The 11,714-nt window shown below is 39.8% G+C and overlaps 1 protein-coding gene across 4 annotated transcripts; it reads left to right on the top strand.

Moving 5' to 3' along the window:
- The first annotated feature begins 236 nt into the window (after positions 1-236).
- zgc:123258 (uncharacterized protein LOC641502 homolog) lies at positions 237-11,135 on the top strand. 4 transcript variants are annotated; one of them, XM_053419226.1, is made up of 17 exons: positions 237-459; positions 1,602-1,712; positions 2,080-2,262; positions 2,578-2,667; positions 2,766-2,899; positions 3,655-3,809; positions 3,901-3,997; positions 4,174-4,275; positions 4,594-4,675; positions 5,268-5,342; positions 5,828-5,884; positions 6,416-6,469; positions 7,833-7,932; positions 8,322-8,402; positions 8,907-9,070; positions 10,042-10,072; positions 10,644-11,135. In XM_053419226.1, the coding sequence occupies exons 1-17, from the start codon at positions 406-408 to the stop codon at positions 10,682-10,684; spliced, it is 1,611 nt and encodes a 536-aa protein (XP_053275201.1). In that variant the 5' UTR covers positions 237-405; the 3' UTR covers positions 10,685-11,135. The 4 variants fall into 4 exon arrangements, with proteins under 4 accessions (XP_053275201.1, XP_053275194.1, XP_053275217.1 ...); XM_053419219.1 differs by having other exon boundaries at positions 1,599-1,712; XM_053419242.1 differs by lacking the exon at positions 6,416-6,469 and having other exon boundaries at positions 1,599-1,712.
- The last annotated feature ends 579 nt before the right edge of the window (positions 11,136-11,714 follow it).

Here is an 11,714-nt window from a genome sequence, read left to right as displayed (position 1 = left end):
TAAGTAGATGAATTTAAGTCGGAATCTAGAGATCAAGAAATAAATAGTAGCAGAAATAAATGTATGTGAAAATGCAATAATACATAAATGAATCGATCAAGAAATACAGAAATAAATGAATGAAATATCTCAGCAATAGATGTTTAATAAATATATGTACAAATATAATATATTTTTTAATCGTATTAATAGTATTTGTACGTCAGCGACGCATTGAAGTTCAGAATAAAACAAAGCGATGAAACAGCGCGTCAGGAGTCACGGGACAACAACAGGAAGTAGCACAGAGCGAAACCGCTGCCGTGAATATGCGAGCAACCCAGCGAGCTAAATAAGTAGAGACACGGACAGTCAGACTATTGATGTCAAAGCTCCAGACCTCTGTGACAAGCCAGTGAGATCACAATGGAGAGAGCTGTGAAAACCATCACGTTGTTGGTTGTGTTCGTGGCTTCGCAGGTAAGTTGAACTGGCGACCATAAGAGCTGGACTAGCTGTGTGTTAGCGGGCCCGGCGAGGCTAATTAACCTGTTGCTCCAGTGTGTGGTCAGTGCCCTGGGCTCACCTGTGTGTCAGGAGGACGTGTGATACACAACGACACAAGTGGGTGCTGTGGTAGCTAATGCTAGCTGTAGCGAGCTAATGCTAGCTGCGGTGTTCTAAAACCGAAATCAAACAACTCATAGGTCGCTAACTTACTCCGAAGTATAAATAGAAGATTGGCAGAGGTTGATCCCTTGTCTATCTTTAAATGTTTCTTCTTAAATTGTAGACATGACTATTAGAGGTTCAACCAGCAACAGTTGCAACAGTATTAGTTTATTGCTCTAGTCTAGATACAAGATACATTTATTGATCCCAAACACATGCACAGTCACATGACATGCTGAGTAGGGAAATTTGTCTTCTGCTTTTGTCCCATCTGGTGAACATCACAGAGCAGTGGGCAGCCATGCACAGCGCCCGGGGAGCAGATGTTGGGGGAGTAAGGTGCCTTTTTCCGGGGCACTTAGACAGTGGGGCTAGGGAGAGTGCTCTTTGGAACAGTTCCGGGTGTTGTCCTGGCAGGCATGTTGTATTGTCACCGCAAGGAATCAAACCAGCGACCTTCCAGTCCGATGTCCGTAACTTTCTGCCCATAGTCCAATTATTCTGCCACTAGTCCACCGCCTCTATCTATCTAATAAGTGTCTGTCTGCTTATGACATGTCTTGAGAACCCTTCATCTCATCACACTTAACATGGGAATAGTTAAGGATCTACGAAGTAGCAGCGTCTTGCTGCCATTTGGACGCGAGATGCGTTCAGTGTAAATACACTTTGAGACCGCGAACCTCTCCTTCTAGCACCGACTGCTTGGACTCATGATAACAGCAGCTGATTCTCCAGTTCAGGGTAGTGTTAAACGAGCCTCACTGAACAGCTCGTAAAAATAAAGCACCAACCACATGCCAACTTGGATGCAGCATATGTCAGCGGTTTCTCAAGGCCAGATCTGTGGCTTTCTGTTCACTCCTTCAGCATTTGTAGTTGTGTTCAGATATTTTCTTCAAAACCCTTTTAAAGTAAATGTGAGACTGACCACTTGCCTTTCCCAGCAGATAAACTGCCAAGAAGCGATTCTGCAAATTTCAAATGGAATCAAGGATAGAGAGTACTGCATCGTCTACAATCACTCCTGGACCCCACTGGCACAAACCCTCGATGCTGCTGTAAGTTTTTCAAACTGGGTTTTCTGCACTATTCTGTCGGGAGTGTCACAAGTATCACTGACTTTCATTGGCTTCTCAAGCCATTTTTCTTCCATTTAAGTTTCTTCTATTTCATATTTGGGTTTATTTTTTTCAAATGTTCCACAATAAATAGGGTTTTAGGCAGCCGGGCATTTGGCAGAAAATGAATACTAATATTGATTTGTTTATTAAGAATAAACAGTCAAGGTATAGACAATAATTTCACTTTCACTTAATTGGATTTAACACTCATTGTCATTTAAACTCCCAGCTGTTTTGATGTGGACATTTTTTTTCTTTTCTTCCTCGTCTTACTATGTGAAATAACTTGTCTTCGCTTTTCCAGATCCAGTTTCCACTGGTGAATTTGATGTCCACTATGCTATGTAACGGCTCAGGGGTCAGTCCAGATGTGGTTCGGGGCAAAGCAGTAGTGGTGATGAGGGGGTACTGTAATTTCAGCCAGAAAGCTCTGATTGCCCAGAGCCTCGGAGCGACCACTTTGCTAATTGCCAGCAACACAACATTGGTAGGAAATTTACAGCCAACTGTTTTTTGTCAATTGTGCAAGGGGATGTGATGGGACACTTATGTGTTTGAAACTGTGTTTGAAATTGTTAATAAATTGTCTGTCCCTGATCAGAATTCTGGTTTTGGTGTGCTAAAGTGCAACATGTAGATACAAATGCAGAAGTGATTGATAAATTGGGAAGTGAAACACCAGTGGCTTAGATCTGGGGGTTTTAATTAATTTATAGACATTTGCTATGTTGAAGAAAGGGGGATTTCTTTTACAGTTTAAATAATGTATTCATAAAAAATCGGGACAATTTTCTTTTTTCAGATCACTCCATCAACAAATGAATCTGAGTACGCTAAGGTTCACATTCCTCTGGCTCTCATGAGGTTAAGGGATCTTCTGGAAGCACAGCAGGTCAGGCAGTCTTTGCCTTTACTGGTGCTATTGTATTAGGTCTTATAACCTCCCACTTCACAAAGGATGATTTGATGAATCTCTGTGCATGTCCTCAGGTGATTGGTGAAGGGATGAAGGTGAAGCTGTATGCTCCAGCTCCCTCCAAGATTGATCCAAGCATAGCAGTCATCCTACTGATAGCCATTGTCACAGTTGCCCTGGGCGGCTACTGGAGTGGGGCATGTGAAAGGTGATACATCCCACCCCCTCCCATCGACCTCCTCGTCGTCAAAGCTGCCCCTGAAAAACACACAAACTCGCACTGCCTGACAACTGTTGACTCACTCTCTGAGTTCTGCTTTCTGATTCGTCTCTGCTTCAGCAGCGTATGCCTTTCTGGCTGAGGACTCATAAGGAGGCAGGGCAACAGACACCAGTTGTTTTTTTAATCATCTTTTTCTCAGACGATCAGTTATTATTTGGATTTGAAGAAGATTTCAACAAATAAGACAAAGTGTTTCAGAAACCACTTTTCAGCCCTACCTTTAAATTTGTAGGTATTGAAATGTGACAGAAAAACGCAGTAGTTGTTCGGCTGAAACAAAGAATACACAAGGTGGGGGGGGGCTTCTGCTCTGGGGTACATGTAGGTCACTCATTTAAAAAAAAAGAAAAGGCTAAAAAGGTTTGTTCATGACTCCTAACTAACCATTTCACAATCTGCCTATTAGGTTCCATGGTTCCAAAATATTTGATTGTTCATTGGACAATGCTTTGTGTTGATCTGTTATGAAGTTATCTTCTTGGAGCAGGTTAAGTATTAAGCATACAAGTTATCGTGACAATTTAACCCAGTAAGAAGTCAGCCACCACAATGAAAACCAAGGGTTAAACCTGCAATAAGCTGACTAACTATAAATCCTGCTTACTAACTCTTCTTTTTCAAATACTGAAAGAATTTAATTGCACTCAAAAACAATTCATACGTTTCTGTGTTTGTGGCAGGGATCGCTTGAGTAAGGGTTCGATGATGGAAGTAGGAGAAGACAGCAAAGCAGACAGCGGAGAGCTTTCCCTGTACTCTCCTCTCAAAGTGGTTTTCTTTGTCGCCATGATGTGTGGGATGCTGGTCCTCATGTACTTCTTCTACAATGTCCTTGGTTAGTGGGATGAAAAACAGCTCCTCTATATTCAAAGAAATAACATAATTCAGTGTTTCATTGTTGTGTTCTGTTTGTCTTTTATCCCCAGTTTACATCATTATTGCAATATTCTGCCTGGCATGTGCCTCTGCACTGTTCAGCTGTCTCGATGCAGTGATGGAGAAAATTGGCTGTGGCACTGTGAGGTATGAGCAACAAAGACTATATACAGACAAAACATTACACAAGGCGCTAAACATGTCAGACAAAGTGGTTACAGTCGGGGAAAATGTGAAAATGAGTTGTTTCCGGCTTTCTTCTCCTAACACACCATGTCTGGAGCTGAAAGCTTTTGTTTAATTGAGTGTGTTCCTTTCTCTAGCTTCTCTATCCGAAACTGGAACTTCTCACTGAGGTCTCTCTTACTGGCTGCTGTGTGCATTAGCATCGCTGTGTTCTGGGCAGTCAACAGAAATGAAGACAGGTAATGTTGAGGCACACAAGCCATTCATCCACAGTCTCTGTCTGTTAAACTCTCACACTCACACATCTCTGTTCCACCACCAGAGAAATGCTGGTTGGTTAAATGGATCTGTTACACACCTTCGTCGTAGTGCTTTTGACATTGTAAAACCCAGTTAATTTCAAGCATGAGTACACTGCGTTTCCGGAGAAGATACAGAGGAAGTGTGGAGTTCACTGCATGTCTCAAAGCAGCTTTAGATACACCCCCTTTCTCTGCTCTACACAGTAGGACGAGGACACCTTGTTTAACTTCATTTAATTTCTGGTGCCCTTTTAGGTGGATCTGGATCTTACAGGATCTCCTCGGCGTTGCTTTCTGCCTCAACTTCATGAAGACAATTTCTCTATCCAACTTCAAGGTAGCTGTTCTTTTATCATTGGCTTAATCTTTGTTAAGCATAAGGAGAAGTTTTACTTGGCTATATATGTTTGATAGAACCCGACATTTATATTGGCCTCTCACAGACATATTGTTATTAGGGTTTACTTTTGTGGATATTTGCCAATATACAAACTTTTATTTATCTATTTTACAGCAAGACAATCTGCATTTATTTTTACAATTTAAGTTAAATTACATTTAATGTCTATTAAAGCTTTATATAATCTATTCTAGTTGTTATTATAGTTGTTATTATAGTTGTTTAATATAAATCCTTCAGTTCATTTCTTTGTCATCATAATTAAATAATGACATCTTGATAATCGTTGCAGATGTTTTTTTTATATATAAATGTGTATCTATTATCAGAAATGTTTTTGCTCACTAATATTGGCTTCAGCCCCCAAAAATCCACATTGAATGGGCTCTAATATTTAATGTAAATATATTTATGTCCCATTTTTTTAATTGCCAATATTGCGGTTGTGATAAAGCAGGGCAATGCTAAAATACATGTTTCTTTCAGGTTTATCAGCTCTGGTGTGTTTATTTAATTTTTTATCTCTTAGATCTGTGTTATTCTGCTGAGCCTCCTGCTTGTGTATGACGTCTTCTTCGTTTTCATTACTCCTTTCTTCACCAAGGTAAGAATGTATTCTCTCAGGGCTTTTTTTACATTCTTAAATAACTACCATTGATTTGAAATGGAGAAGATTTTTAGTTTTTGCCTAAAATATTGTAATACTCTTATATGGAATAGCTTTATTAGAGTCTGTAAGTAAGGATTTGCAAATTGAAGTGTACACAAACAGTCAAGTCTGCACATATTGTAAAGTGACACAATTTTCATAATTTTGCCTTTGTATTTCAACAACATTGATTTGAAACAAAGCCATCAAGATGTGGTTGATGTGTAGACTTTCAGCTTTAATCAAGGAGTTGAACACAAATAATGCATTAACTGAATTACGACCATTTTGATAGATGGTAATAGATGTAATTGGACTAAGTGACATATTTATAAATATAAGGATTGTTTTAAATTTTTGCCTGACAATCTTTTGCATAGTGTCTGTATAAAGAGATGAGTGACATCATATGAATGTTTGGGATCATTCTCTGTCGACAGAATGGTGTGAGCATCATGGTGCAGGTTGCACTGGGCCCAGATGCATCTGGGGAGAAAGTAAGTTTCCCTTGATTTCCTCCTTTGTCTTTTTAAGCATTTTTCCAAATATTTGCGAAAATATCAGATCACTGCCTTCATTTGTTTTGGGAGGGCTAGAAATAGTGGACAGCCTTTAATATTAGTTTTAATTTCTATAACTGTGCTTCTGTGCTTGTCTATACATCACCTCCAGGGAACTGTATTTTTATACTGTCCCTAGATGTTTGTTTTTTTTCCTGCTTATAGCACTAGAAAATTAAAAAAGAAAATGGTTTACTTTATTGTGAGACCAAAAAGGGAAACATCACTTGGTGAACAAATTTTCTTAATTAGTGTTCAGGACATGAGCAGATGTTTTTGATCTTTTGATGGTCATCTCAGTCACAGCTAGTTAAATAGCTCAAAGCTAAGCTTGTTTCCTTGTCGAGTTTGTACCAGCTTTATTAACGTCCTAGCTGATCTGCTCTGCTTGTTGTTGCCGACCGGAGGGGACTGACTGATTGACTGAGTGATTAACTGTGCACTGGGGTTGGGTGGGCTCTGTCATAGACTCAAGGTAACATGGTGGCGATCCCGGCTGAACCCCAGGCTCCCTCTGAGAAAGTAAGGCATGACTTGTTAACCCTCCACTTCTCTCTTTATAATGTTAGATCTTGCAGTAGTGGTTGTAGATATTTTGGTCTCGTATACATTATCATGAACAGAATCCTACTTTTATAGAGGTTCTCTAGGTGTGTGTGTGTGTGTCCGGGCTCTTGAACAGATACTTTTGTGAGGACCATTTTAAGCCTACAACCAACAATTCCGCAACACTTTCTGAACCATTTGAATAAGTTTGAGGGTTAAGACTTGGTTTAAGAGTTAGAATAAGGTTTGGGTTAGAGTTAGGCATTTAGTTGTAAAGGTTAAGGTAAGGGGCTAGGGAATGCAATATGCCAGTGAGTTTCCTCACTAAGATAGATGTACAAACAGAAACTCACTGGCATAATGCATTCCCTAGCCACTTACCTTGATCAATTGAATGGGAGAGTGGTCTTACAACCTGTTCAGAGCTGGTTTTAACATCTGTCCTGAGTAATCCAATTACAAGCGGTCAGCTCCAGTCTAAATACGAGTTTAAACGCACCCAAATCCTGATTGTTAATTCAGTTACATCTGGGGCTACATATGAAGAGCTGCCTACTAAGCTGACGTCCTTTGACCCCCTACAGTTTCTCTCTGAACTAATCATTCCCCTTATGTTGAATTGTTTGTGGCCACTGCTGCAGTATTAACACTGATGACTGATACCTTTCTTAAATTGCTCAAATCTAGATTCAAAGCAGAGCGGCACAAGATTCATTCAGTTCGCTGACTGTTCTCTCTCTCTACCGATTGCTTGTGCACACACTAAGACACATTAAGGACACGTTTTGATCCTAGGTGTGAACATGTGTACTAACAGCTGTCTATTTGTTGATCTGATATCTCAGGATGGATGTTTATACCATGTCTTTGGGTGCTGATAAGTCAATTCAGAGACACAGGGAACAAACCTACTATTAAAGTTTGGTTAACGGGAGATAAAACATGAAACTAAGAAATACATATTGTAACCTGCAGGACAAATTCTTATCCCATTAGCTGCCTTATGAAAGCATGACACTTATGTAATCTACCTATGATTTTTCCCTTTTTGAGCTTGCAGAAAGGCATAGTGTGTTATTTCAGGATAAATGGAGCAGTGTTTCTCAAGCAGAAGTTTATGTTTGCTGTTTTCTTTCTGTGAAATAAGAGGTAGAAGTGCACGCTTGTGATTGGCCGGAAGATTACTACTGCTGTTGTTTATATTGCTCATTAAACAAAATTGAGAGATTGATAAGAAGTGGAGACCTTGCAGACAGGTTGAGTCAGTTTAACACACACAATAGTTCACTCACTGTTCTGCTGTCACAGACAACATCTAAAATGTTTTTTATGTTCTCAGCTGCCAGTGGTGATGCGTGTCCCACGGTTCTCAGCCTGGGCTCAGAACTTGTGTGGGATGCAGTTCTCCATCTTGGGTTACGGAGACATCATTGTTCCAGGTGAGGTCAAGTTTTCACCAAGTGGGTGCTTAAACTGACGATGGTAAATATTTTAATTTCCACATTGGCTGCTGGACACCAGTCAGTTTAACTACAGTATGATACTACAGTACAGATTAGAGCCGTCAGTGGTACAAAGAAAGAAAAACTAAACACACGGTGCATACATTCCAGAGCAAATGAATCATCTTCTATTCGTCGCCAGATCTCAGCTAGATAGGCAACGGAATATATATATATATATATATATGAGAGAGAGAGAATTGGTGTACAAGTTTTGTAAACTTAGTCGTCTTTCCTCTGAATTGTCCAATGTATAAAGAAAAATAGGACACGCATACTTTTCTTTGCACAAACTGTGTGCATGTCTGCTTTTGTCTTGTCAACAGGTCTGCTGGTGGCCTACTGCAGCAGGTTTGATGTTTGGATCAACAGTACTAAGAAGATCTATTTTGTCAGCTGCTGCATAGGTACCCCTTAGCGAAACCATTATTGTCTAGTCCTAACTCTACTCGTCACTTTGCATTAAGACATGCAATCTTGTTTGAAACTTATTTAAAAATGTTACATTTTATTCAGGTAATTGTTGGTTTATAGCCCTCCTAAGCACAGGTTTTAATATGTAAGAATACATTTTTGCCGTCATTAATTTGGTTATATTTCAATGCTCATTTAGTTATTACATGTTGTTATTGCACTCTTCACACTGACCTTAGATCTAATTGTATAACATTCCCAAACAATTTAAATTGTTGCATTGAAATAGCTCTTTTACAGAGTGTGTTATATGAATAGGTCTTTTAGTATAATCTTTACCTTCTTGCTGTAAACGAGGTGTGCAGGTCTATTAATTTCCCCATTTTAAGTATTTTATTGATTAGCTTCCTGGTTTCAAGTTTTGGTTGTCTTTGAATGAGCTGAAAGCTTCAAGTTTGTTTTCTTCTTTGTTTGTGTTCCTCTCTTATGCCATGTAGCCTACCTGCTCGGAATGATCCTGACCTTTGTGGTCATGCTGCTGTCAGGGATGGGTCAGCCTGCACTCCTCTACCTGGTGCCCTTCACCCTGATCACCTCCGCTGTGGTGGCTGGGTGCCGGGGAGAGATGAAGCACTTCTGGGCAGGGACCAACGTTTATGAGGTATAACTAGAGAGAGAATTGAGTGTTTTTATAAAGGGTTGGCAAAGTAGCTGTGCTTGATGTATTAAGGATTTCTTGTATCTGTGACATAAGCTTTGAGGGGGAAAAAAAAGTCAGGATTGAATAGCAACCTCAAGAGATGATTTCCAGGCAGCGTGTTGTTTCTTTATTTTTTCCCTGATGTTGAAAATGATGTGAACTCACTTGTGACTGTGAACGTTTCTATCGACAATGCTTTAAACCATCTTGTATCTACTGCACGGCCCACAGCATATAACAGAAAGCCTCAATGTTCAGCTCTCTGCAGACTGAGGGACTGAAACCTCGTTCAGACCTGGTACTAACATCCGTCCTGAGATCCGATCGCTCAGACCACATTCGGAGGTGGCCTGGTACACGTGGCAACATTGTTTTAGATGTGTGAACCTAAATATGTCCTGGGCTACATTTGAAGGACGTCTCTGACCCCTCTTAGGTTAAATGCATTTTTACGCTTGATTTGTTTGTATTCATCGTCACAATATCATCACAGATCACCTCAATATAATGTCTGATACTTTTCTAAAATTGGTAGCATTGTTCTTCAAAGCTGCGCTCACTCAGTCCATCCTGACTCCGCGTGCTCCTTATCTCTCTCTCTCGTTCCCCCATGTGAACACAGGCACACATACGTTGTCTTCTGTGACATCTGTAAATTCAAACTACAAAACATTATTTGGTCTTTGTGAACACACATGAGGACGTGAGACCTGATTAAAAGCGCGTTCCCTTACGAATTGAAAGTACAAGGCAAAGACGTATGTGATTTGCGTACTCTTTAGCTGAGGTGATCATGACAATACCCTAAATGAGCTATGGACGTGACATCTGCATAATTTCAGCTCAGTCGTCTTTAGCAGCGTTTGTATTCTGTTAATATGGCCAATCAGCAACAAATTGAACATAAAATTCTGATCTCGCTTCTTCACTAGGTCTTGGACTCCAGGGAACCATTGTTGCCAGGTTTGCTTTTCTCTAACCCAGATCTTTCCCCTGCATCTCTCTAGCCATTTTACATTGTTGGCTTTACCACCGTGCCTTTTCTCCTCTGTCCTGTTTCGTTTCATCTGCTTTTTTCTTTTCTTTACACATTTTAACTCCTCATTTCCAGGGTCAGTGTGATATAATAAAATGAACAGTATTGTATTTTGCATCAGCTGACCACTAGGTGTCTCTAGTTGATTGATAATAGCTCATCAGACACACTCCCAATGGACTCAGCCATGCAAAACCATTAACTTATTTTCTCTATTCCTGCAGCTTGTTGTGTTTGCAGCTTGTTTCATCATTCTCTTTTGATTAATATTCTTACCACTTAATCCCTACTGCAGTTACCAACATTTGTATGTTGTCCTCTGCATGTTGTCGCATGCAGTTAAGCTGATGGCATGGAGTTTGGTGTATGCGGTCTCTGTGCTTTACTGTTGTATATGCAGTCTGTAAAATAAACATTCCCTCTAAGTGACTTGTCTTTCTTTGACATTGGTATTCAGTGAAGTGAAATTCAACTGAACTTTTTTCTTTGTCTCTCTAGAGGGAAGAACTAACTGCTCAGTAGGAGGCGAAAGATGCTGACTCACAGTGAAGAGTGTGACCCAACTGCTGGATGCTTTTTAGAGTATATATTTTTTAATATTACATGTGCAAGGGAACAAATGCTATTGATCCACACTTTCTTAAAACATTGCAGGTTAATTCTGACTGCTGTGAATGGTAAATATAAGTTGAACCGAGCTGTTAAGTGATTGAGCGGGTTGTTTAGTGACTGAAATGTCTGCTAGCTTCACGTTCGGAAAACTCTAATGACTTTGCCTTGATGATGTTGATGATTGCAAACGACAAAATAAGGAAGCACTTTATAATATTTCGCTTGAAGGTTGTTTAATTGTGGACAGGGTGGGGATTGGGGTTTAAATTACTTGTAGCTGCCTAACGACCCATTTTGATAACTGTTTTGAGGTTTCTGTGTTTGTATGACGTGATTCTTCCATTGCCTTATATATTAAAGTTAACAACTTTTACCTAATGCTGCTGCATGTGTATTTTTCTGTCCTTTTGAAGCTTGGTCAATGTGAACAGTAAACACAATCTTTCAGTAGATAAAACGGCACAGCTCTAGAAAATCACTGCTTTTTGGGGGCGGGTAACCTTTGACGACATAGAAGATGAGTATTCTATTTCATCAAATGAGCCTTCTTCATTTAGGAGGGCTGGATTCCAAGACACACCCACCGCGCTTGATCATGTAGAACATAGTCTAGGTCCTCAGCATCAGAGATGTCAGACTCGGAATCAAGACCAGGAATCGCCTCCTAATTTTCTCATCCTGTCCTCATGCAGTATCTTTATGAACATGTCAACCGTAAGTCTGAAATGATTGACCAGCCCTAATAACACTGGATAAAGAAAATCAAAAACATATTTTCAAATGCATATCAATCAGTATACTTAGTATATACTGTTATATTTCGAGTTTTATTTTGTCGATCTAGCTTTGGTTAGCTAGCCAGAAAAGAAGCTAACTAGACAATAGCTAGTAAAGGTGAAAGATTTATACAATCTGAAGTGAAACAGTGTTTTGGGCCTGAACATATCTATAAGTCTT

The sequence above is a fragment of the Pleuronectes platessa genome, chromosome 1 (assembly GCF_947347685.1).
Source record: "Pleuronectes platessa chromosome 1, fPlePla1.1, whole genome shotgun sequence".
In the NCBI taxonomy this organism is placed as follows: domain Eukaryota; kingdom Metazoa; phylum Chordata; class Actinopteri; order Pleuronectiformes; family Pleuronectidae; genus Pleuronectes; species Pleuronectes platessa.
This window is presented reverse-complemented; position numbering and strand designations above follow the sequence as displayed.